This window comes from Ranitomeya imitator, chromosome 2 (genome assembly GCF_032444005.1).
Source record: "Ranitomeya imitator isolate aRanImi1 chromosome 2, aRanImi1.pri, whole genome shotgun sequence".
NCBI lineage: Eukaryota > Metazoa > Chordata > Amphibia > Anura > Dendrobatidae > Ranitomeya > Ranitomeya imitator.
Genome location: NC_091283.1, coordinates 526,963,026 through 526,990,778, shown reverse-complemented (window position 1 = coordinate 526,990,778; position 27,753 = coordinate 526,963,026). Strand labels below are relative to the sequence as shown.

Genomic DNA, 27,753 nt, shown 5'->3' with positions numbered 1-27,753 from the left:
CTCACTGCTCTTACAGTAAAGAATCCGCGCCTGTTATTATGCTTAAACCTTTTTTGCCCCCTTGTCCCTGTTTCAGGTCTATGATTAAAAAGATCATCAATGATTAAAAGTGTATTTTTCAAATTTTTTACAACTCCTTAAATTGCAGTCACATTAGGGTTAAAAAGTGGATGTTTGTAGTAGCTCATAGAGATTTTTTATAGAGCTTTCCTATATTGTGATTTTGCATAAATTGCAATTAAAAGGGACATACACTTTTTCTTCATAGCTGTTGAGTGGGATGTCAGAATCCCAGGCTATGTAGAGGCTTGTGGTTTGGGGGTGACTAAGGTGTGATATATTGAGAAATGTGTTTTCAATGTTCTATACGTTAAAGAGCCATAAAAACAATTTGTACTTTCCATGACCTATGTGTCTAGCGATATTGCAGCATACAGTCCATGACACAAACAGGCGACTAACACCGTAGTTTCAGACACCCCTACAAATGATACATTCAGGTCTCCCCTAAGAGATCTGGGAGTGAAAGCCGCCTGTGGGAACATAACTTCTAATGTCACCAGCAGTGACTTCCCACTTAGATGCTGGTGTCACTATATGCCGCTCATAAAGAACCAAGCTGTCAACCTGGAAACTTCCTCCTTCATTAACTCTCACTGACGTGAACCCAGACCTTGCTCTGAGCAGATGAAAACATGCTAGCAAAGTAAGTTTTTCGATGTACTGTCATGAATATTATGCATCATTTAGGAGAGCTGAGCATGTCAAAAGTAGAAGGGGCAAATCTGCAATTCAGATGTTTTACATGGGACTGCCGGTGAACTTATAGCCTCATCTTATCACTATGTATATAAATAAATACAGCAGTTAATGCTAAATGGCTGTATCTAAGTTAGTTTTTTGTCATTTTATTATATTGTGTTTTTTGCACGTTCTGGTTAAAAAAAATGGGTTGGCCCGAGCATTTGTGCGTTTTTAATGGGGAGAACAGAGTAAGGAGCTGCCAAACACTTATGGCAACTGCTAATCTCAAAGGAAAACAGTAGGATGGAGCACTTCAAATGGTTTAACAATACGTAAATCTAATATATAGGGGTCATTCTAGGATAAGTAATTGAAGCAAAAAGAACCACAAAGTTGATAGTAACACAGTGGGAAATTTTTTTTAGTCTTAATGTCCATTTAACTTCTCAAAGCTGCAAAATGGACTGAGAAAGGTCCACGCTCTCGACTGAAACGTCGCACATGGGCCAATAAACCACTTTTATTTTTTCTACTGGAGTGCTGCCTTCATTTTTCTGGACAAATGCAAAATGGACTGGTGATGACAACCACTGCTCCAACCCAAAACGACGGACTCTGGTAACATTACATGATATGACTTTTTTCGGTCGGAATCACACTTGTACTTTTTGATGAAGATTTTGAGCCAAACGCAGAGTGAATCCATAAGAGAATTCCAGTCTTTCCTTTATACATTTCCTTCTTTTTAGATTCATTTCTACAAGTGGCTTAAAAATCTGCATCATTGTGTGATTCCTATTTTAATCCAAAAGGAATAGGATTTAACGATGAAATATTTGGGATTATTATGCTTCATAATAAAGTATTTAATCCTCATTTGTAAAGGTTGAAAACCTGCGGGGAAATATTTAGAAATAAGTGTTATCACCAAATTTGCTACCATGAAGGCCATAAAGAGAAGTTTCTACTTTGTTATGTCTTCTGTTTCTATTGTCTTGTGAATTTCCACGTTGTATTGCCACTGGGTGCAGGTACGTTATCAGATTTTGGACAGGCGCATTTTTCTCCCCTTAATGCCGACCCAACTGAAGGACTAGTGATCTGAGCAAACAGCATCATAAGGATGTATGATGTATATTGTGAATGTTTATGGTGGTGTAAGGATTTATACGCTGACAATCCATTTAGAATGATTGGTATATACACAGACACATAGGCATCTATCATGTCTGTTCTGGTAATTGGACCTGCGGTCAGGCTGGAGTTTGTAACATGATATGGGGGCAAAATAATTCTATATTGCTCTATGACGTTTGGTGGCCATACATATTAGTCTAAATGGAAATGGATAATTTCCACCAAACTATTCAATGACTGAATGAAACGTAAAAGAAAATGGTCTTTGAAAGTTTTATGGCAGCCGGCCACTGACTGAAGAGAAGTCAGCCATGTTTATATTTTTGTCCCATAGTTGCCAATTCACAAAAGATCTTTCTCTGAAAGAACATTCCTTAAAAAGATTGTTTGCTCATCACCTGGTGTCATTGAATATGTATGGCTTCTTACAAGGACTGTAATGGTCAATGCGGGCTACAAGATGTACAGTTGTGTTTGATAAAGTAATGGGACGCGCATCTGCACATTGCTGGTTTGTATGTAGCATTAGTGTACTTTAATAACATTGCTTGTCCTTAGGTTTGTTGTTTATGCTGCTTTTTTAGAATTGTGTGGTATCAATTCATTCACGCATCAACATCTGCACATGTATAAATGCCTAAAAAGTTTCTAACAAATTGTGGCTGCCAGAGTTTGATTTTGTGTATTGGTAATAAACAGCATGTAATCGGTAGAACCTAGGTCTGATGTATTATTTTCTCAGTTGTGTAATCCAATAATGTACTGGTTCTGTGTATGGCAATGTGGCAATTCTACAATTTTACAAGTTACCATGTCTCTACCATGGCATTTTTGAAGAAAATTGCACGTAAACTTGGATTTGGAAGCAAAACTAGGTTCAAAAATTTATGTTTATTGGTTCATGATTTTTCCTAGAAAACAAAAGTATTAATTTTATGTTAGAAATAACATAACTGGAGATAAATAAATAAAATGAAATTGTGCTCATATGTGAGTATATGCATTTTGTCCTGTTCAAATGGATAAGTTGGTGCTACATAAATGACGGTTATTAAATAATGTAGTAATAGTATTTGCAAATTAACTCAGAAAAGTTATATTCTACAACGTAGAGCTACTAGTCAGCTTTCCCTGTTAATAGGGATTCTGTTACAATCCTACATGTGAGGGAAGACATATATATAGAGAAATTGAATGTCCTTTTCCAAATCTTAGTAGTTTGGAGAATGCACCAAATTTATTAGGCATAGATCACATGTTCTATGTCTAAAAACTGGCGGAGATCCTTCACCATGTCAGACCAGGCCAATAGATTTATTTTCTGACATTTTGGTAGTGTTTGAGGTTTCATTGCACTTGTTACTTAATATTAAACTAGCACTGGAGTCTTTGTAGATTTTTTTGGCAATAGAAAAAAGATCTCGCACCATTATCTCCTACCGTAATCTCAACCTTGAAGAGATGACATTGGAATTGTTTTTCTATCATATGCAAAGGTTTATTGTGGTAACTACAACTTGCAATTCCAATTCTGATCTGATGAAATATTTTATAATTCTGAATCTAAAATGTCAAAACTATCCATGAGGAATTTGGCAGAATTTATTGTGAATTCACAAGGCAATAAATGTGCTTCTCTATCGGATAACTACAGAGTTCTCCCAAATGAGTGTTAGAAGGTTCACTAAAATACTCCGTAGATATCCATCTATCTATCTATCTATCTATCTATCTATCTATCTATCTATCTATCTTTCTATCTATCCCATATCTATCTATTATCTATCTAGTTAGAAAAAATGGAACAGCACTAAAAGTTAAATGGGTGCAAAGTCTCCCAGCAATCAATCCATACTTGCCAACATATAGTAGTAAGAAACGGAAGGCAGCACTCAAAAAAATAGTTTCAAAATAAGGTGGACTTTATTAGGTCCACATTGCGTGGCAATGTTTCGGCTATAAGCCTTTTTTCAAGCTGTCTGTCTATCTATCTATTATCTAGCTATCAATTATCTATCTGTCCATCTATCTATAGATCTATCTATCCTATATCTATCTATCTATTTGTCCATCTATCTATAGATCTATCTATCCAATATCTATCTATCTGTCTATCTGTCAATCTATCCTTCTATCTATCTATCTATCCCATATCTATCTATCCATCCATCTATCCCATATCTATCTATCTATCTATCTATCTATCTATCTATCTATCTATCTATCTATCCCATATCTGTCTATCTATCTATTTATCTATCCCATATCTAGCTATCCCATATCTATCTATCTATCTATCTATCTATCTATCTATCTATCTATCTATCTATCTATCTATCTATCTATCTATCTATCCATCCATCTATCACATATCTATCTAGCTATCCCATATCTATCTATCTATCTATCTATCTATCTATCTATCTATCTATCCATCCATCTATCACATATCTATCTAGCTATCCCATATCTATCTATCTATCTATTTATCTGTCTATCTATTTAATATATCTGTCACATTCAGCTGAGATCCATTTAATTAGTTAATATCAGTCTACCAAATATCATCTCACTGTTCATATTTATCTACCTACCTCATCTCCATCTATCATGTAAAGTAAGGGGACACTTGCTTATTTTCTCTCATGTACAGCCAACTATATCATCAATATATGATATTAATACTACATGAAAATGCATAAAAATATTATGCACTGTAACTAATGGCACAGATGTGAAATCTAGATCTAGGGCTGATAAGCTGCACATGGCCTAATAGTTTGTGGTTTTCCTGATAATGGAGGCTGTGTTAGCTTGAAAGCTGCATCTACAAGGGAAAGCAACAGATCCTTGCAATGAGAGCATATTCTCTGTCCCTAAGGCCTCATTCACACGTCCTTGTTTCACGTACATGTTCTATTCATTTTCTTCAAGTATAGCACACGTACCGATTATAATCTATGGTGCTAGTCACATGTCCATGTATTTTCACAGACCGTGTGTCCATGCAAAACTCAAGGAGACTTGTCCGTTTTTGTCTGGTATCATAAATGAATAGGGCCAATGCAAGTCTATGGGCCCATGAAAAATACGTACAGCACACGGCATCAGTGTACAAATTGTGTGTTGTCTGTATTTAACACAGCAAAGTATAGGAGACATTTTGTCACTTATTTATTTTTTTATCCATCCATAAAAACCACTGATGACACTCATGTTAAAAACGGACACATTGATCCAAACCCCTCATGACACAGGGACCATTCTTTTCTGGTATGTGTTTAAACATTATGTGTGATTGGATTGAGGTCTAACTTTTACACTTTGTAAAATAAAATTTCACCTTTGTGGACTTTGGTAATCATTCTGTAAACCTCTCCCATGAACAATCATCTGTGTGTTGTTAAAAAATGACTCTTGAGCAAATGTTTCCTTTTTCACCGTCTTCCATCCAGATTTGGAACTGCAATTCTCTGCCAACTGAAATTGGGGGGTGACCGAACGATGAATGGCTGTTCTCCTGCTGTAGGCACTCACTTATTCTATCTAGATCATATTAGTTTTCACTTAGTCCAAAAAGATCCAGTTGCCAAAAACGTTTAGGTCTACTTTTCATTTACTGAATGACATTAACATTAATGGGTGCTAAATCAGAACACCTTTTGAGAGGACAGTTTCTACCTAAGTGCCCTCTGCAATGGTCATAGATAGCTATTGGATATTCATTCATTTTTCCTATGCATACATCTATCTTCACAATTGAATAAGTACATGCCGCATTCCCTGTACAGGTACAGATGAAACAACACTGGATGTATCCAACACATATAGACTGGATAGTCAGTGCTCGAAATCATTAGAGTCCATTTAATGTTACCAATGCTACTAAAGCTCAGACTTCATATGGTCAAGGTAACTCTTGATCAATCAGCAAAAAAATTATTGTCTATAAGACACAGAAAGTAACTGGAGCTTTATAGTCTATGTGCAGCATTAGCATAAGTGAGGTACCTACTATATATGACATGTTGACATACCAGTTAGTCATGCAGAGACAATTAGAATTTCCTGAGAGATTTCAGTATGAATATTCCTTCTCCTTGCAGCGCATCTTCCCTTAGAAACTTCATTGTGAAACCCCTTTTAGTCAGCATTAATCTGTATATGGTCTACTGTAATTGCCTACTAGGATATCCCCATTGGTTTTCTAGGCTCGTAATGAAAGTAATAATCATACCACATTTTGTCGGGAAATTCATTGCAGCTTATCACGTCAACCTGTCTGAGGGAGCAGTCAGACGGCCGTATTACTCGCGCCAGGAACACATCGCAATCCTCGGACTGGCCGGTAGTCTCCTGACTGGAGCGTGACAGCATGTATTTCTATGCAGCTGTCACGCTTAGGTCAGGAGAGTTGACGTCCAGTCCGAGGATTGCGATGTGATCCTTGCATGAGTAATAAAGCCATCTGACTGCTAAGACCGCATAACCCCCATGTCACGGTTGTCCATACAGTGGCATAGCATGGGTAGCCAGAGCTCAGGGCAAGAAAAGTATTTTACTCTCCCTGACCTGGGGACCATTAGCCCTTCATAAGTTCTTTCTACTAGTGCAGTAGCTAACCCTTTATCTCCACAACACATGTATTATCTTTTAAGAAAATGTAATTATAGTTTGTACTAGACTCTCTATTTTTTTCAGAATTTTGCTGAAATCTGACATAAAATTTAGCCAATAAACAGTTATGCGTTTTCGTAATATATATATTTTTTATTTTAATTTTTGTGTTCTTACATTTTTATATTCTGTAATTACTCTAATGCTAATGCTAGCCCTAATGCTAACCCTAGAAATTTCAATAGGCAGTGTTACACAAGTGTGTAAAAATGAAAAATTATATAAACATACATATTTTATTCATTCTCTTCTTTAAAGGGGACCTTCCAGGAGGTATCTGTCTCTCTTCTAAAAAAAAAATTACAAGAGAAGAGGTAGAGAGCTAAGGAAGAGCACATGATTCAACACCGTTTTCATTCATTAGTTTGTCAGTCTCTGTCATCTCGGACGCTGCCTTTACAAATTGCAACATTCAAGATGAGGTTGCCATCGGTTGCTGCTCTCTATATAGCCAACAACTGAGATGGCAAAGCTGCCTTGATTATACAGAGAGCATTCTCATCTTGCCAGCCACTGTGAAGCACTCACTGCACTCACATACTGTTTCCAAAAAGCTCAGTGCAGTGGCCATTCACCAGAGGTGGTCCTATATCATTTGACAAGGAGGAAAATGGTGGAAAATTCTGCACTCCCATATAATTTGACAAATGGGCAACCAACTCTGTGGAGCTCTCACCAGCTAAGCCACTGTATCTAAAGACCGCCACTTGTAGTTACATTGGGTAGATAAAATATCAATGTGTCTTGAAGCTCATTTAATATCACTTCACTATGGATATAAGATGACTGTGGTCTAATCACACAGGATGGAAAAATGCTGGCAGTGGCGCCCCGCATCTAAAATTGAAAAAATATATTTTTTGTTACGGTTTCCCATCATGTCCTAAGCTCCCTCACATCCAGTTTTCAGTGAGATGTTTTTTTTTTTTTTATGTGGTAGTTTGTTTTTTTTGCCACCCTCTCTCTAAAAAATAAAACTAAAACATGTATAATGACATAATAAGCGCCTTTGCATATGTCAATTTTGCTGGCAACAAAATATAACAATTTGTCCACACAATACAGCCACTAAATTATTTTTCCTCTGGTTTTTAACCTCAACCACTGGTGGGAGGCAATGTCTATATATAACTAGGTTCTAAGAAAACTCTGGGTAACGCGACACTTTAATTCATGTTACTACTCTTCTAACGTATATATCATGTTCATGTACAGGTCCTTCTCAAAAAATTAGCATATAGTGTAAAATTTCATTATTTACCATAATGTAATGATTACAATTAAACTTTCATATATTATAGATTCATTATCCACCAACTGAAATTTGTCAGGTCTTTTATTGTTTTAATACTGATGATTTTGGCATACAACTCCTGATAACCCAAAAAACCTGTCTCAATAAATTAGCATATTTCACCCATCCAATCAAATAAAAGTGTTTTTTAATAACAAACAAAAAACCATCAAATAATAATGTTCAGTTATGCACTCAATACTTGGTCGGGAATCCTTTGGCAGAAATGACTGCTTCAATGCGGCGTGGCATGGAGGCAATCAGCCTGTGACACTGCTGAGATGTTATGAAGGCCCAGGATGCTTCAATAGCGGCCTTAAGCTCATCCAGAGTGTTGGGTCTTGCGTCTCTCAACTTTCTCTTCACAATATCCCACAGATTCTCTATGGGGTTCAGGTCAGGAGACTTGGCAGGCCAATTGAGCACAGTAATACCATGGTCAGTAAACCATTTACCAGTGGTTTTGGCACTGTGAGCAGGTGCCAGGTCGTGCTTAAAAATGAAATCTTCATCTCCATAAAGCATTTCAGCCGATGGAAGCATGAAGTGCTCCAAAATCTCCTGGTAGCTAGCTGCATTGACCCTGCCTTTGATGAAACACAGTGGACTAACACCATCACTGACTGTGGGTACTTGACACTGGACTTCAGGCATTTTGGCATTTCCTTCTCCCCAGTCTTCCTCCAGACTCTGGCACCTTGATTTCCGAATGACATGCAAAATTTGCTTTCATCAGAAAAAAGTACTTGGGACCACTTAGCAACAGTCCAGTGCTGCTTCTCTGTAGCCCAGGTCAGGCGCCTCTGCCGCTGTTTATGGTTCAAAAGTGGCTTTACCTGGGGAATGCGGCACCTGTAGCCCATTTCCTGCAAACGCCTGTGCACGGTGGCTATGGATGTTTCCACACCAGACTCAGTCCACTGCTTCCTCAGGTTCCCCAAGGTCTGGAATCGGTCCTTCTCCACAATCTTCCTCAGGGTCCGGTCTCCTCTTCTCGTTGTACAGCGTTTTCTGCCACATTGTTTCCTTCCAACAGACTTACCATTGAGGTGCCTTGATACAGCACTCTGGGAACAGCCTATTTGTTGAGAAATTTCTTTCTGGGTCTTACCCTCTTGCTTGAGGGTGTCAATGATGGCCTTCTTGACATCTGTCAGGTCGCTAGTCTTACCCATGATGGGGGTTTTGAGTAATGAACCAGGCAGGGAGTTTATAAAAGCCTCAGGTATCTTTTGCATGTGTTTAGAGTTAATTAGTTGATTCAGAAGATTAGGGTAATAGGTCGTTTAGAGAACCTTTTCTTGATATGCTAATTTATTGAGACAGGTTTTTTGGGTTATCAGGAGTTGTATGCCAAAATCATCAGTATTAAAACAATAAAAGACCTGACAAATTTCAGTTGGTGGATAATGAATCTATAATATATGAAAGTTTAATTGTAATCATTACATTATGGTAAATAATGAAATTTTACACTATATGCTAATTTTTTGAGGAGGACCTGTATAATCCTGCTATATGCAGATGTAGCAGAACTGAATTCATCATTTAACAATGACTTATGAAGAGAATACATATTCTCTTCTTGATATAAAAGTGTATAATAATCATACACAAACTAATGTCTATACCCCATCAGCATCTTAGGCCAGGGTAGTCTCACAGATTTGCGTATTTGCTGCCTGCAGTAGCTACTAGTGATGAGCGAAAATACTCGTTACTTGAGATTTCTCGAGCATGCTCGGGGGTCCTCCGAGTATTTTTTAGTGCTCGGAGATTTAGTTTTTCTTTCCGCAGCTGAATAATTTACATCGCATAAGTACATGTGGGGATTCCCTAGCAACCAGGCAACCCCCACATGTACTTATGCTGGCTAACAGATGTAAATCATTCAGCTGAGGTGAGGAAAACTAAATCTCCGAGCACTAAAAAATACTCGGAGGACACCTGAGCATGCTCGGGAAATCTTGAGTAACGAGTATATTCGCTCATCACTAGTAGCTACATATTATAATTTGGGGATTATTGTAATGCTATATTTTATTTATTTTGATTCACATTTTTTTTTTTCAAGGAAACATAACCAAAAGGCCATCTCTTTAGGAAGACTATCTTTTATTCTCTTGATCTTTGATCTGGTGGCAAACTTCAAGGGAAATAAAGATAGATCGTGCCTACTAGACTTAATGTGCAAAGTAGACTAAATTATATGAAGATGGGCAACTTCAACCATACGGATCCTTTAATAAATAAAATTTAACAGTGAACGATCGTTTTAGCCAACGGACGACACATTGTGAATGAAATATGGTTGGCTGCATGTAACATTATCCTTCAGTTGTCTGACACTAGATCTTTATACAGTACATTCTTTATATTGCTTTGAAGTAATGTACCCATAAAGATCACACACCTTCTCCTGATGTAATTGAATATGTCTGGCCACTTTTAAATGGTTATTCCCAGAATGACAATATTTTTCACAGAACAAAGTATCTTCATGGCTATTGTTACTATACAGTACAAGAACAACATATAGTGTTTTTTTCTTACATCTTCCTGTCTTTTTTTATTTTTTTTTCTGCTCCTCTTTGCATCCATCTTTACAGAGCTGAATGGACAATCCTACTCTTATCTGCTAAATATACATTTATCAGCACACTGCTTCTTCTCAATGTGATTAGTCATTATCTCCTATGGACTGTTTTTATTTATTTGAATTTTTTTTGGATTAGAGTTGCCCACACTTGTATCTACAGGTAATTGATTTTTATATTTTTATACATACTATTTGTATATCTTTTAGGTATTTTTTTTTAAACCAGATATTATTTTCTTTCCACTTTATACCTTAGGTCCGTCACTAGTATTTTTATATATTTTTTGTATTTTTTAATATTATTAATTTTATTTGATCTTTGTCCTGTGCACAGGCGTTTTTTAACCTGTATACAACTATTTTTGCCATATGTTATATATAAATAAAGGTAATTTTATTTTAATTTCATGTGGTCAGGTATTTTTAGTCTGTATTGTTGGGGATAGTTACTCTCTTTGACCTTAATGGAGTGGGTTCCACTCCTTACTTGAAGCACACCTGGCAATATCATTTTTACCTCTTAGTATTTTTTTTAATTCTTCAGGTGTACTTCTCTATGCATCTTTGATTAATAATTCTTATCAATGCTGCAGGCCCTACTCCCTGTTCTCCTGTGTACTTCCTGGTAGAGATAGATAGATAGATATGGGATAGATAGATAGATAGATAGATAGATAGATAGATAGATAGATAGATAGATAGATAGATAGATAGATAGATCTCCGCATGGGCAATATTTATGGATGAGGTGACCATTGATAGTTTTGAATGTAGTGAATATGACCGGTTATTAGATCAATGTTCATTATAGTCTAGTAAATGATTAGTAGCTGTTGAGTTAAAAACAGATTGCGTACGGACTGGACATGGATAAAAATTGGACCATTTCTTTTATACTGTTGTGTGACCCTAGCCTACGAGTGGTCTTCAACACTCATATAAGATACAAGTTTTTATGCACATTTGAGTCAAATTCAGGAGTAGGCTAAAATGAAATGGAAAAGATGAGGAAAACACTAATGCTTCTCTTTCTTGCTGAATCAATTTCTGAATTTAGCTCAAAAACTTACTCATAATTATTTTTTTGAGGAGGAGGAGTTGATAACAATTTTCGTAAGAAAGTTGCAAATTTAGGTACAAATACATTTATGCCACTTTTTTCACTCTTCTCTTTTCTTAACTTTTAAAAAGTAGCAAAAAAGCAGGTGGAATTATCTAAAGGGGTGGTGCCGTCATCAGGAAGAAATTTATTTAAGTGTGAAATAAATTGGTGCAAATTATTGCACAAATTTACACCTGCTAAATAAAAATGTATGTAGTTAGAGCTGCCTAGGATGCTCTAGCGCAATCACTTTTATTCTCCCTGTCTTTGATCTTACCTACATTTTTCCAGTTAGTCAACCATTTCAATGACCTGGTGACAGCTGTAGCTTTTCCACGTGCAAACTTTTCTACTTACCAGAAGGCATCTTTATTATAAAAGGGTGGCTCTCCCATCACCCACATGAAATAAAGTGTAATGTGTAATCCACACATCACACACCTGGAACACTACAAGAATAATTTTCCGCTGTACAGGAGATAGAAATTCAACGTATATATGATGATCGCGTTCTTTCACTTCTGTTTATACAAATGTTATCGGGCTGGAAATCTTACAGTGGTTTCTAAAGAATTCATTGTCTTGATTGGTATCAGAAATTGTGTGACCTGAGTCAGGTGTATGTATGTAATAATATCGGAAATATTCTGAAACACTGCAAGAAAATGTTATACTAAAATGTGTCGTTAGTAGTTTTGCATAGGACTGCAGGATAACCTGTTATCAAAGGAAAACAATACATTTAACTTTCCATAATCCGCCGATATTAATGGACTCTCCCAACAGTCTAATGTGTGCGGGGGCGCAGGCCGACTGATGGTCGGGAGAGATGTTGATTGTGCATGTCAGCCGATCACAGTCTCAGTCGGTGGCTTTCTCTTAGAGAACACAGGAGTGCTTGGCCGGGCGAGATCTCCTGTGTATAGGAGTGTCGGCTGAGATGGCTGTCAGCCAAACCATTAGCCGAAGAATTGTGCTCTGGTAGCCATATAATATGTATGGCCAGCTTAACTTTACACTTTGTCAGTGAGTCCTTCTGTATGTGCTTGGCTTTGTATACAGGTCCTTAGTTTCCGAAGTAGACAGAATGTAAACCTCTTGAATATCATTACTCAAATGATGCAGGAAAGGATTAATAACCAATTCAGCTCTGCTACATCTGATCATCTATCAACACTGTTGTGCTTCTGTTTATCCTGATGCATGACGCATAATCCTATAAGCAGAATTAGCAAATAATAGTATAATTACTTGGCTCTAATTTCTGGCAGATTCTTACGTCTGAAGGAATTTCACTACTGAAAGCAGAGTAAGGAATGGGGAGCTTGCCCAGCAAAAGGGGATATTCAGCTATACAGTCCACCATGTCCAGCACTCAGAGAAGCCCTGTTGGTAAGAACTTTTACTTTTTTTCCATTGCATTTGTAGTTCTCCAGCAAAACATCTTGACACCCTCTTTCTGTGTGCTGGGCCAGGAGCCCGGCTCCACTGTTCTCAGCTGTGGTATTCACTTTTTCCATCACTCATACTGAAAGACAACACACTGGCATGCAAATAGTGAAGAACAGGGAAGCATTTCTTATCTGCTGTCATATGAACACACTGAAGCTTTCAATAGCGAACTTTCGAAGTTTAACCCACTGTATTTGCATTGATCTGCACATGGTCGCGTAAAAGTTTTCAATAATTGCCATTCTTAGTATATAATGTTTCAAAAGGGTTTGATTGTAGTGTGTTACCATGAAATCGCATAGATCTGAAAAGTATTATTTGTAGTCTGTTGCCATGGTGTTGCATAGATTTGCACAGGAGCTGTAGAAACAAAATGGTAAAGAAAATGCAATGCCAAGTTGCTATTTTTTTCCATTTTGGATGCATTGGAACAATAGTTATGACAGTAAACAATATCTTTAATTGGGGTGATTGACCTTAGAAAAACACAAATTAATATAGGTGGTATTCCCAAGCACTACTCATTTCTGGTTGGTAAGAGCTCTATCACATGACTGTATTACAGCCTATATTTTTTGGTAGATCTCATAACATAGGATTAGATTTGTAAATGTACATTTTATGTATAAAGCAGTTAAATGACCATATGGATCAAGTACAGAGTAGCATTGCTTAAAGGAAACCTGCTATGTCCCCAAACACTATTAACCCGCAAATATAGGGTTAATCTGCAGTTTAATAGTGTTCAGATGCTGCCCTGCTGCATTGTTGAAAGTGCAGCTACTGGAAGGAGATGAGCTTTATTCCTCCCAGGAGCCGCCAGCTTTCAGTCAAAGAGGCGTCCCCAGAGTGGCTTCAGTCACTGCTCACCACATTGTGAGTGGCTGCTGAAGCCAGCCCCAACCCTTTGATTGATGTGCATCTATGCAGAACGACCTGTCAATCAAAATGCCGGGATGTGCTTATGCCACCACTCACTGAGTACTGACTGTAGCTGTCCCGGACATGCCTCTATGACTGATAGCCAGCGGCTTTCGGAAGGAATAATGTTCATTTTCTCCCAGTCCATCGGCTTTCAGTAAGGTGGCTGGACAATATTGTAATGCTATTAACCTCCATACATGCTTTTAACATCCAAATAATACAAATACTAATGGGTACTATTATGGAGCATGTAAATGTTACTGGATCCACCTGCTTCTGCCATCTTTAATGGACTACCTCCTGGAGACAAATTATACTATATTATGGAATTGCTAATACATGATTAATATGTTATGTTCCAAGAGTGTCTCCAGTAAGTCAGCAATTTAGAAAACCTATTAATAGTTGGTTCTACATTTAGAGAACTGAAGTATATGAAAGTAGGGAACTGTGAATGGTATTTTTCCTCTCTCTCATCATTACTAAGCCACCTGTTCAGTCACAACGTGTGGCATTCTCTATAGCATTGGCAAACATGGTGTTTTGTTTTTCAGCAGTGGACAAGTGCGTGTTTGTGGCTTTGTTCAATTTCCCATCTGGTGGTCAAGGTGATTTAAGCATTCGCCTTGGGGAGCAGCTGAACATTCTTTCTGAGTAAGTGACTTCAAACTGCCTTGTTTTTTCCTGCAAGTTTAGTATAATGCAGCTAGATATGTTTTCAGGTTAGCATTGTCTGAGATACTCACCTAACCCGGCATCATCCTTATTTCATGCACACAGCCTCATACACGCAGATCCTTGTGCACCGAAGATGAATAAAATCAGATGAAATCCCTGTGAACAGAATCGTGGGCAATACATGGGCCATTCATTAATTCTTTCATTTATGCATTCTAAGATCTAATGAATGAATGAATAAAAGTGAATGAAGTTGTGAGATGTGTTGGAATCCTGCGATGTAGCTCATGACTTACATTTTTAGCTTGTCTCAGTTACACCAACTGATATATCACAATGTCACAGACATCCAGATCACTTTGAGATCACTTTTTCAAAAAGTCAGACATTGGATTAATTTGGAATGGTAGAATAAATTCCTCATTGCGTTCATTTCTTTGGACCCCCTGAATGAGATCTTTTCTTTTTTTATTTTTGGTTTTATTAAATGCTTTCTCAATAATAACTTCAGATTAAAATGGGCCTTTGCTTGTTGGATAAAATCACTGCCAGTTGCATGAATGCGGCAGGGCATCAGAAACTGACCATATGGGACAGCTCTTCCTTCATGTCCAGGATGATAGCTCTCGAATTGCAATAATGAGCTAGAGGGCTTTTGATACCCTCGTGATTTTAACATACCCTGCTAAACAAAAAGATACCAGATCCCATAAAATGGATATTTTTATCACCAAACTGAGATGTATATAGCATATTCCCATGCTTGCTATTTGAATATTTTACAAAGTCAATGAATTGAATTTCTGTTCCTAATCGCACCGTTAGTACATTGTCTTTAAATCTAGGCCACAATGTTATGTACGGTATATACCGTATATTCATCCCTACATTGGTATGTAAGAATATAAATTGAAAAAACTATAGGCACAATGAGACCAAAGCAATCTTATACAAGAACTGGGCGAAACTTGAGATAGATAAAAATATATTTTTATTCCTGTAAAATTAAAAGCAATTGATAATCATACAGGGTCAGGCATATAAAGGATTATTATAGTAAACTAGATGGGTGCCTGATTCTAACGCATTGGGTATTCTAGAATATGTATGTAGTTTATTTATGAAGACTTTCGAATAATACTTTGAATACACAGGATTCGACTGGCCAGGCGCGATCAATTAACAAAGCGTGGTTCAAATCCCGCGCCAATTCGCGGCCGGACTGCGCCTGTTGCTGATTGTTCGCGGCTGGCCATATAGTATATAGCACAGCCACGTAGTATATAACAGCCCACGTAGTATATAGCACAGTAACATAATACATAGCATAGCCACGTAGTACATAGCACAGCCACGTAATACATAGCACAGCCACGTAGTACATAGCACAGCCACGTAGTATATAGCACAGCCACGTAGTATATAGCACAGCCACGTAGTATATAGCACAGCCATGTAGTATATAGCACAGCCACATAGTAAATAGCACAGCCCACGGAGTGTATAACAGCCCACATAGCATGTAGCACAGCCACGTACTATATAGCACAGCCACGTAGTAAATAGCACAGCCACGTAGTAAATAGCACAGCCACATAGTACATAGCACAGCTACGTAGTATATAGCACAGCCACGTAGTATATAGCACAGCCCACGGAGTGTATAACAGCCCACATAGCATATAACCCAGCCACGTAGTTTATAACAGCCCACGTAGCATATAATACAGCTCACATAGTATATAACAGCCCACGCACGCAGTATATAACACAGCCCGCGTAGTGTATAACACAGCCCATGTAGTGTATAACACAGCCCACGTAGTGTTTAACACAGCCCACATAGTGTTTAAGCCACATAGTATATAGCACAGCCACGCAGTATATTGCACAGCCGATGTAGTATATAGCACAGCCCACGTAGTATATAGCAATGTGGGCATCATATCCCTGTTAAAAAAAAGAATTAAAATAAAAAATAGTTATATACTCACCTTCCGTCGACCCCACCGTATCCAGGCGAGGCGTTTACCGATGCTACTCGCGACGCTCCGGTGACTGCTTCATGCATTGCGGTCTCGCGAGATGATGACGTAGCGGTCTCGCGAGACCGCGCGTCATCATCTCGCCAGATAGCAATGCATGGAGTGGTCACTGGAGCATCGTGAGGAGCGGGAAAGGCCTGTTCTGGATCCGGGGGGTCAACGGACGGTGAGTATATAACAATTTTTTTATTTTTTTATTATTTTTAATATTAGATCTTTTTACTATTGATGCTGCATGGGCAGCATCAATAGTAAAAAGTTTGTCACACAGGGTTAATAGCAGCGTTAATGGACTGCGTTACACCGGGGCATAACGCGGTCCACTAACGCTGCCATTAACCCTTTGTGAGCCCTGACTGGAGGGGAGTATGGAGCGGGCAGTGATGGCTGGGAAGAAGGGAGGGACTAATTATTGGCCAGACTGTGCTCGTCGCTGACGCGGGATTTCCGGGACAGACAGACAGATGGAAGTGACCCTTAGACAATTATATAGTAGACTAGATGGTGGCCCGTTTCTAATAATGCAATTTACACACAGGATTTGGTGAGCAATTAGCGAAACGTGGTTCAAATTGCCACGTAGTATATTGCCCTGCCACGTAGTTTATTGCACAGCCACGTAGTATGTAGCACAGCCCACGTAGTATATTGCTCAGCCACGTAGTATATGGCTCAGCCATGTAGTATATTGCTCAGCCACGTAGTATATAGCCCAGTCACGTAGTATATTGTCCAGCTGCGTAGTATATTGCCCAGTCACGTAATATATTGCACAGCCACATAATATATTGCACAGCCACGTAGTATATAGCACAGAGACATAGTATATAACACTGCCCATGCAGTATATAACACAGGCTACGTAGTATAGAGCACTGCAATGCATGGACCGGTCACCAGAGCGACGCAAGGAGCGGGAAAGGCCTGGGCTGGATCCGGATGGTGAGTATATAATGATTTTTTATTTATTTAATTATTTTTAACATTAGATCCCGCGCCAATGTTGCTGATTGGTCGCGCCAGCTGGGCGCGACCAATCAGAGAAGCAAGATTTAAATCACCCGGCAATGTCGCTGATTGGTCACGCTGGCTGGGCGCGACCAATCAGCGAAGCGTGATTTAAATCCCGCACCAATGTCGCTGATTGGTCGCGTCGGCTGACTGCGATCAATCAGTGAAGCAGGATTTAAATCCTGCGCCAATGTCGCCGATTGGTCGCACTGGCTGACCGTGACCAATCAGCAAAGCATAATTTAAATCCTGCGCCAATGTCGCTGATTGGTCGCGCCGGCGCACACATTAACCCTGTGTGAGCGCTGACTGGAGGGGAGTATGGAGCGGGTGTCGGGCACTGACTGGACGGAAGTAGGGAGGGACTAATTCTCGGCCAGACTGTGCCTGACGGCCGCGACCGATCAGCGATGCAGGATTTCCGGGACAGACAGACAGAAAGACAGACAGACAGATGGAAGTGACCTTTAGAAAATTATATAGTAGATACAGGGCATGACAGATACAAATCTTCAGAGAGGAAGTGAACTGGAACTCTAGTGCAACCTATTGGATATAGCAATCGTAAAAGTCAATATGTACCTTTTAATGAGCCTTGCCACATATCTTAGGATAACAATCCAACCCAGACTCTCCATTTGCAGACACATGTTTTGGGGAGGTTGATCCTCATAAGAGCAAAGCAGCAGTTCTGACTTGGCTAGGTGAGAGATCTATGGGTGGGTCTAATGGGGAACGTTTCTCCTTGTAGAGAGTGCCAAGCCAGTATAAGGAGACTTATAGGCCATGACATGCATTTCTGGGAATTTTAATATACAAATACCCTCTTCAAAGATGAAAAGGAGTGGATCTCCACTGCAACTAGGGCATTACAGACAGATTATTTGCAGTCCTTCTCTTTATTGGCTTGTTCTAATGTTTTGCGTACAGCAGTGATTCTATCTTTGTGCCTACTCTGGATATATCCATTTTTTGCATCAATGGAATGAATTTTGGGAACAGTGTGCATTACTTCACTGTAACATTAGGAATTGCCTTGGACATTTGTCAGATCTCTGTAGATGATGGCTCTGATCATGTGATAAGCTTAAACTAATAGTTATTCATAACTAATGCTTATTATTATTATTATTATTATTATTATTATCTTACAGGGATGATGACTGGTGGAAGGTAAAGTCAATTTCAACAGGAAAGGAGTGCTACATGCCTAGAAAATATGTTGCAAAAGTATACAACAGGTAAATCGAAATCATAATCATAGTAACCTTAGCACAATGCCCCGCTGTCTTGGAACATGGTAGTCACTGGATGAAATCCAACCAAGGCAATATCTACATGGATATGTGTGATCTCTCCCTGTTTCTTGAGAATTCATAAACCTAACTTATCTAGCAAAATGTACCCAATTTATCACAACGCTTGTAGATGTGATAAATTTGTCTCTGTTTCTATATTGTCTGTTTTTGTGCAGTTTAACATTGTATTCTCACATAGAGGGTCTTCTGTACAAATATATGACAAAATTACAACATAACACATAAGGAACCAGGCCGTTCCTAACCTCAAGTTCCTGATTACTATTACAGGTGGTTATATAAAGGAATAAACCGGGAGAAAGCAGAAGAGTTGCTTTTGGTGAGCTGTAACCAAAGTGGTTCCTTCTTGATTCGAGAAAGTGAAACCAGAAGAGGTACGGTCTGGAGGATAACCTTCCTCTCTAAAATACAAGTCACCCATTACATTAAGATTACTTTAACAATAGAAGTAAAGAAAATGTTTAGTGTGATAAAATCATCTCTGGCTATAGACTTTATTGGGGTGCTAATTAAGTTTCAAGCTTTTTTCAATAAAAGGCTTTAGCATTAGTGACGAGCAAATGTGCTCAGATAAGATGTTATCTGAGAATGCTCGAAAAATATGTTTGAGTCCCGGTGGCTGTTAGTCACATCACACGCAGGGATTGCCTGTTTGTTAGGTAATCCCTGCATGTGCTGTGGCTGTTGAACAGCCACGAGACTTGCAGGTGCGGGGACTAAAACATATTTTTCAAGCACGTCAAAGTCACTCTATTAGCACCTGAGCATGCTCCAATAACGCCTTATCCGAGCAACTTTGCTCATCACTATTCAGCATCTGAACTAATTTATTCATTCAGCTGACTCTAAAGAAGTAGGGTAAGATAGTATGTAGTAATATTAGCTGCAGGATCAGACTGTGCAGAGTTTGTTTGTAGTCTGTAAATATGTAGGTGCATATACACAGGAGCTGTACACAGGATATTTCTCAATCTATTCTCTTTGTAAAGGTTGAGGTGTCTATGGTTGAGTTTAGTTTGAACCAATCTCTAAAGGTACCGTCACACTTAACGATATCGTTAACGATATCGTTGCTTTTTGTGACGTAGCAACGATATCGTTAAGGAAATCGTTATGTGTGACAGCGACCAACGATCAGGCCCCTGCTGGGAGATCGTTGGTCGCTGAAGAAAGTCCAGAACTTTATTTCGTCGCTGGACTCCCTGGAGACATCGCTGGATCAGCGTGTGTGACGCCGATCCAGCGATGTCTTCACTGGTAACCAGGGTAAACATCGGGTAACTAAGCGCAGGGCCGTAGGACTGTAGGGTTGTTCAATCTAACATCAAATGTAGAGCGATGCAAAATCCGACACACAGTGAGCATTCTGCCCAGGTCCTATTCTAATCAATGGGAGTCTGGTACGATACTGACTGTGGCTGGGCATATTTTGAAATATTTCCATCCCGACAACCTAATTATACAGTGAGGAAGATGGTTACTTATAGACTAACTCAACGCTTAAAATGGAAACACAGATATACCTGCAGATAACACCTATCCTCCACCCTTTTCACCACATTACTCATACAGGTGTGAACAGGTTGCAGGATGCAGTGACGGACAAGAGACAGAGCAAGGGTTAACTAATTTACTGAACACAGGGATACTCCACGCAGGGAGGTAAACAGTTAAATGGGGAAAAAATAAGCAGTTCAGATATAAAAGGATATACTGGTTGAAGGAACAACAGATATAGTAGGGGGTAATAGTTCTGGTAGGGTTAACTTATCCAGTCAGTCGGTTTTCAGGCTGTGGGGGTTGCAAGGCAAGCGGTGGCGTCAACAAAGGCTGACGTGGAATTGGTCCGGTGAGGTCCCGGAGATAACGATGATCCGTCTTCTTGCTGCAGCGGTTAGTCTCTGTTACCCTGCGCTGAGCTTCTAGTCCATATACTGATGCGGTAGAGAGGGTACGGGCCACAGCAGTGTTTAAGCCTAACATGGCTCAGCAAATATACCCCGGGGGGTCAGGGTGCACATAACAGTCACACACCTGGTGTCTTTCAGGCGGCCCTTGCGCAGTACTCATGGGCCCGAAGTTCTCGTCGCTTTGCTCTGTCAGGGTCAGCAGGCACACTGCACGTCTCTGTGCACAGTCTCTGCTGGGGGCAGCAGGGATGCTCGGCGCAGGCCTGAGTTGTGGCCGTGCTCGAGGGACAGAGCACTCCCTTCTCCCTGCTGCGCGCTGTTTGTTCCTGTCAATTCTGACCGCATCCGCACGCGCTGTGGCTTTCTTAGCTTAGCCACACCCCCTGTTCCCGGATGCATGTCTAGGCCCGGTCCCCTAAGCTTTCCCCCGGACAACACAGGTGACAGTCCCGAGAGTTCCGCACCCAGCGCGAAGCAAGTACCCACGGCCCGGTCCTCATTCTTACCCAGGGACCCAAGAAGGGATCCACTCAATAGTGATCACCGAGCTGGAAGCAGTCAAAGACCAGCATGGAAGCCAAGCCAAGCAACTACTGATATCTCAGTTTATTTCACCCCTGTTAGTGTGCCTTAGGAGGAATAGGATATAGAGGAGAATTGCAGTTAGTGTTGAGTGAAGGCCTAAATTGTCTAACGGCTAGATATCAGACGTACGTCTGTTTAATGGGCCGTACTTTTCAAAGAGTGCTCTTGTCTGCCATCAGGAAGTCCTCACACCTGTCAAACAATATGTGGTGTGGGCTGTGGAAATGATGCACTGAAGACATTAGTAACAGGAAACCATCTAGCCTGGCGCTCATACCCAGGTGCAATGCATTGTGTACTCAGCTACTCTCATTTATGTATCTGGGTCCTCCAAGTGTAATTTGCTGGATATTATTAAAGAACAGCAAACATAACTCTAACTCCTGTGGCTATATGTGAGTGGTACAATGAGATATACCGTACTAATAGAGCGGCATAATGAGGTACAGAATAGTGATATGGTTGTTTGGTGCTGGTTTGAAAGTCTAATGTGGGGCGAATTTTGGAATATAGAGCAAGAATTCTAAAATTGGGTATAAGATTTTTTTTAATAATAATTATGCTGAAAGCGAAAAAAATAAATACAAATTTTTCATTCTTACATCTATTTTAACCGCAGCATCACAATTCGGCATTACAGCAATGCGTTAATTATAGGACACCTATTTACAAAAAATATATTTCTTTATTGCAGGGTGTTATAGTTTATCAGTACGGAAATCAAATCAAGCTTCCCTGGATTCTGTCAAGCATTATCGTATTAACCAGTTAGAAAATGGCTGGTTTTATATTTCACCCCGTCTGACCTTTTCCACACTTCAGGAAATGGTGGAGTATTATTCTGGTAAGGCCATGTTTTATAAAGTAAATATATGATGATGTCTGATGTTAGAAAAATATAACTTCTTTCTTCCATGAACAGCGCCACTAATATCTACAGGCTGTGTCTGGTAGTGCAACTAACCTATTCAGACTAATCAACTGAATAGGGCTAATTTGCAGTGTAAGATAAAAGTGGAACTAATTCTGTAAAAAAAAATATATATATATATATATATATATATATATATATATATATATACAGTGGATATCTATATATATAATTGTCTAAGGGTTTAATTGTCTGTCCTGGAAATCCCACGTCGCTGATTGGTCGAGGCCGCCAGGTCTCGACCAATCAGCGATGGCTGGCCTTGACCAATCAGAGACTGTGCCGCAGGCCTCGACCAATCAGCGACGGGCACAGTCTGCCGCGAATTCTGGAATCATCATTGTCCTCCACTGCTGTCAAGTGCCGCCATTGTGTTGTCTAAGGGTCTAATTGTCCGTCTGTCTCGGATATCAGCCAATCAGCGATTTTAGTGCGGGATTTAAACACCACTGACAGCGCAACATACATATATACATACATATTCTAGAATACCCGATGCTTTGAATCGGGCCAACATCTAGTATGTATACTGTATATCTATGTATGTATATGTGTGTATAGTGTTTTCCTATCCTCAACCTGTAACTAATAGCTAATTATAGTAGTAACTAATTGTATAAGTATGTACAATATAAATTGTGCATTAGTTCTGCAATGTTTGTTTAAAGATACCGTATATAAAATATGGAAACCAATTACTTGTTTAGGATTTCCAGTTAAATGCATCTTCATCTATTTTACTCTTTTTTTATTTATCTAAAAACTTAGTTTGATTTTTGGTTTTCTCTTTAAGAAATGGCAGATGGAATTTGCTGCATCTTAAAGGAGCCATGTGTAGTACAAGGTTTTGTCCCTCCTGCTGCTGTGACAACAGAACCCACCATGGTCAGGAAACCAACACTGAACTGGCGAGCTCTAGATAGGTAAAGTACAGATAAAATCCCAAATAAGAACAAATTCCTCTCCAGCATTTTCTTCTTTTATGAAAGTCAAAGCATGAAAAGCTTGATTGAAAGCCTCCTTTACAGATTATGGCATATTTCACCAACAGGATTGCAAAACTATTCTGTTCAATAAAATGATACCCACCAATAGTTAAAAAAAAAGAAATGCTGAGATTTGCCTGACTTTGGCTGCTGGAAGCGCTGTATAAGAAGACATTTATCGTTGCCATCATTTGCCAGGAGGGGGCACTGTGGTTTGCAATCCACACATACTTATTCAGTATGATCTGTAGTAACTGAGAACAGCCACCGTGTGGTGTATGGAGCTATGCTGTTCCAGCTCCATACACTGTGTACTCACCTCTGCCGTGAGACCTTCTAGCAGCTAATCGGTGCACTACCAATTTGATATTGATAACCTGTCCTAAGGATTCTGCTGCATTCTGATAAAACATGGAAAGTTTGTGGTCCATATCCGCGCTGCCGGCTTGTGAAGAAACATCAAACGCCAATAATAATTTTTATAATACCTTTGTCATTTGACATGTCTTCACAAGCCGGCATTGCGGATATGGACCACAAACTTTCCATGTTTTATTTATTTTTTGATGAAATCACCCGTTGATCCACAGCAGTCCGACAATCCTGGATCAGGTCAGCACATATCAATAGGATCTCTGTTACTTATCAACCAGATAAGACCCTATTCATTTTTCTCCTCAGCTTTAGGCCACGTTCACACGCTCAGTATTTGGTCAGTATTTTACCTCAGTATTTGTAAGCCAAAACCAGGAGTGGGTCATAAACACAGAAGTGGTGACGTGTTTCTATTATACTTTCCCTCTGATTGGTCCATTCCTGGTTTTGGCTTACAAATACTGAGGTAAAATACTGACCAAATACTGACAATGTGAACGAGGCCTAAATTCTACTTTGTGCTACATTCAGATGGTGGAGGCAGTCTTTAGAAGCTTCCTAGCATCAGAAGGTTACCTCTGTAACTATCACACCTGCTCTGTAGCAGCATCTCTCCAAACCCAATGTAAAATTTGGTGGAGAAGAGAGGTGCTAAACAATTCATTCAACCACTGTGACTTTTAGGCCGGGGTCACACTTGCATGTGTAATGTGAGAAACTCACGCATCAATTGCCAGTGCCAGGAATTGATGCGAGTTTCTCGCATTACACACGCAAATGTGACCCCGGCCTTAAAAGGAGCCTGACAACACATGACTGTTCAAACCAAGCTCAGTCTATCAGTGTACCCTTGGCATGGCCGAGAAATTTAATACACCTTCTCACCAACTTTTTCTGCATCTATCTTTGCCCTTCTCTTCCGTGATTGATAGCTCTAGATTTACAGTAGCAAGATGAGGACATGGATAAATGGTAAAACAAGTAGGTGGAAAGGTGTACTAAAGTGCATAGTTACACCATATGAGCACCAAGTACAGTGCTTGATGTGAGCAGTCATTTTGCTCTGACGGACGCCCTATAACGGGTCTCTGTCAGCAAAGAATGACTGTTCAAACTGTGTCCCGCAGCTCGGTGCTTCAGGCGGGGACAGTCATTTAAATCCACCTCCCCACCTATTTGTTTTCTCTCTATCTCCTCCTACCTCTTCTTTGATTGACAATTCTGGCTTCAAAGGGCCAGAGAACGGTGGAGATAGACGGAAACCAAGCAAGTAGGAAAGTATTTTTAATTGATTGGCCCCGCCGTGAAGCACCGAGCAGCTGGACTTGGTTTCAACAGTAATTTTGTGTTGACAGTCCCTTCATATTCAGAAAAGATAGCCTTAGATTTAGGAGCTCACAAACGAAAGATCCTGAGACAAATAAAGGCAGTGGGAGAGTAAGTAAGGCTACTTTCACACTAGCGTCGTACTTGGCCCGTCGCAGTGCGTCGGGCCGACGTACCGACGCATACTGTGGAAGCGCCGCACAACGGGGGCAGCGGATGCATTTTTCCAGCGCATACGCTGCCCCAGCGGAGCTCCGGCCGCGCATGCGCGGTTGGAAATGGCAGACACGACGCTCAAAAAACCGTTGCAAGCAACGTTTTTTTGTTTGGATGGTCCACCACAACGCAACGCAACCATCGCACGATGGTTGCGACGTGTGTCAATGCGTCGCAATGCGTCGCTAATACACGCCTATGGACAAAAAAAAGCATCCTGCAGACAACTTTGCAGGATGGGTTTTTTCCTCAAAACAACGCATTGCGACGTGCAGTGCACAACGCTATTGTGAAAGTAGCCTAAATAGTTTGCCGTCTGCCATGTGGTGACATTATAGGTAGAGAAATTGTGGGGAGGCAGGTTGTAGGTTTATTGGAGATGTTTTATGAAGTGTATGGAGCGTGGAGTTGCAGTAATCTACCAATCTGTATTTGATCTGTCATGCCTTTTTCTTTCATTCCGCAGATCTGACTTATTTAGTAACAATACCAACTTAAATGAAGATGACTGCCCGGTGAGCTTGGGTCTCAGGGAGGCGGTTAGTTCTTACATGTATATGACAGAAGAGATGGACTCAATGACAGATCTGGAGGGAGAACTTCGGTGGAATGTATAAAGCGACCTGCAAATTCATTTCATTGTTTGGGAGAGGAACAATTTTCATGAGTCAATGGACTTCAGTGAATCGGTACCTGTTCAGCAAGACATTGCAGGCCAATGCTCGCTGACCGGTGCTGGAGAGGACAGTACTATATTTATTGCAGCTGAGCTGCTTTGTTGTTTCTGTGTGTTTGCGTTCGCCATTATCAGCTTATTTGTCCATCATAAATAAATGTCCGCTGTGGCTATGGACTGACCAATATATGACAAACATCGAAAAGAATAGGTACAGAAGCAAGAAAGCCTTTGGTGAATTCAACACTTGAACCACAATAGTGAATATGGAGACAGTATGTGAATGTCTGAGCTTGTTCCGTATATTGGAATAATGGCCAATTCAATGACCAATTAACACTAATGTGTAGTAGTCACTGAAATCTAGAGAAAATCTCTAGTGATCATTAATAAGAATGCATCAAAATTCCTAATTGAGAAGCCGTTAAAGGGAAATTGACAGCTGGGTGAACATCTATAAACTAATTATATCACTGCATCTGTCTTTTATGGCTAATTACAGGCAACCACATTGACTGGGGAAAGTTTACAGAATACACAGTATTGATTCTCATCATTTCAAATTTCTTTCTTCTTTGCAATGGCGTTCACAAGGACCCGAGAGTTGAAAAGAAAAATAAAGAAGTTTGAAAAGTTGAGTTTTAGGCCTGATCAGTCATCACGGTCACCCGTCAGTGGCTATACTACCAGCAGACAAAATAGGAATGGTTCACCCATAGTGCACACATTTTTATTTGAATATGTGGCAAAAGTTCGAAAAGGTGAACTACTGTAAACTTTTCACATGCAATGCGGTTGCTTGAAATCAGCCTTAAAAGACAGATGATGCCATACATTTAGTTCATACATGTTCCTCCAGCTGTCAAGTTCCCATAAAGCATAACTAAACCCTTATAAGATATTTTAGATATTTTCATATTTGAGTGCCCTTATATATAAGCAGATAGGTGGGAGTCCTGAGGCATGCAGCTCATAAGACAGAATTACTCAGCTGAATGTGCACACAAAGCCGGTACGGAGTCAATAGAAATCATCGGCTACAGAGTTATATGCCCAATGTTGTGCAAAAACACTCTGATGATTTGTATAGACCTTATATTGAGTCTGTGATGTCCAATTTAATTTTCAGTACAGAATGGATCACTGGTACAACCATTTCTCCAAAGAGGCCCAGGAGCCGTTTTTCAACAGGTTCCAAGATCCTTGTACTTCTGTGTGCCATCACGGCCTGTAAGGTCTCGGAACTTGTCTCATATCGAGCACATGGGACATCATTAGTTGGAATTTACAAAAGATGCTGCCACTGTGGATCTTGATGAGTTGCATGCCCAAGTGCAATCAGCGTGGTAGTGCATTCCGTAGACAACCATCTATAACCTCATTGATACCATACCAAAGTGTGCAAGAGCGTGTATTTCTGTGGTGAAGCTTATACTCAATACTGAATAAATCGAGATGTTTTGAAAATGTTGCTTACAGTTTTTAATTATCTGCATAACAATAAAATGTGTATTGATCTTGTGATTTCCATCATTTTACCACTTATTATTCTTGGCATGCATTGCCAGAAGAAATCCCTGCCTCCTCCCTTCATTATAATAGCATCCACCTCCCATGCACAGCACAGGTGCAGTTGTGGTGCCATAATCCCGCACATGCGCCGTGCACTCGCATGGTTAGGGGTATCTTATCCGTCCTTCTATGGGCAATGTCTTCATCCTGCTTTTGTTGTTTCATTGTAGCATACATGCACTATAAAGCAGGAA

General features: G+C 39.8%; 1 protein-coding gene across 1 annotated transcript; it reads left to right on the top strand.

The window, feature by feature from the left end:
* Positions 1 to 585: 585 nt before the first annotated feature.
* Positions 586 to 27,477, top strand: LOC138664844 (src-like-adapter 2). Its single transcript, XM_069751840.1, has 8 exons — positions 586 to 706; positions 12,825 to 12,945; positions 14,484 to 14,583; positions 18,818 to 18,904; positions 19,253 to 19,356; positions 22,172 to 22,321; positions 23,202 to 23,331; positions 25,778 to 27,477. The coding sequence occupies exons 2-8, from the start codon at positions 12,870 to 12,872 to the stop codon at positions 25,926 to 25,928; spliced, it is 798 nt and encodes a 265-aa protein (XP_069607941.1). The 5' UTR covers positions 586 to 706; positions 12,825 to 12,869; the 3' UTR covers positions 25,929 to 27,477.
* Positions 27,478 to 27,753: the final 276 nt, after the last annotated feature.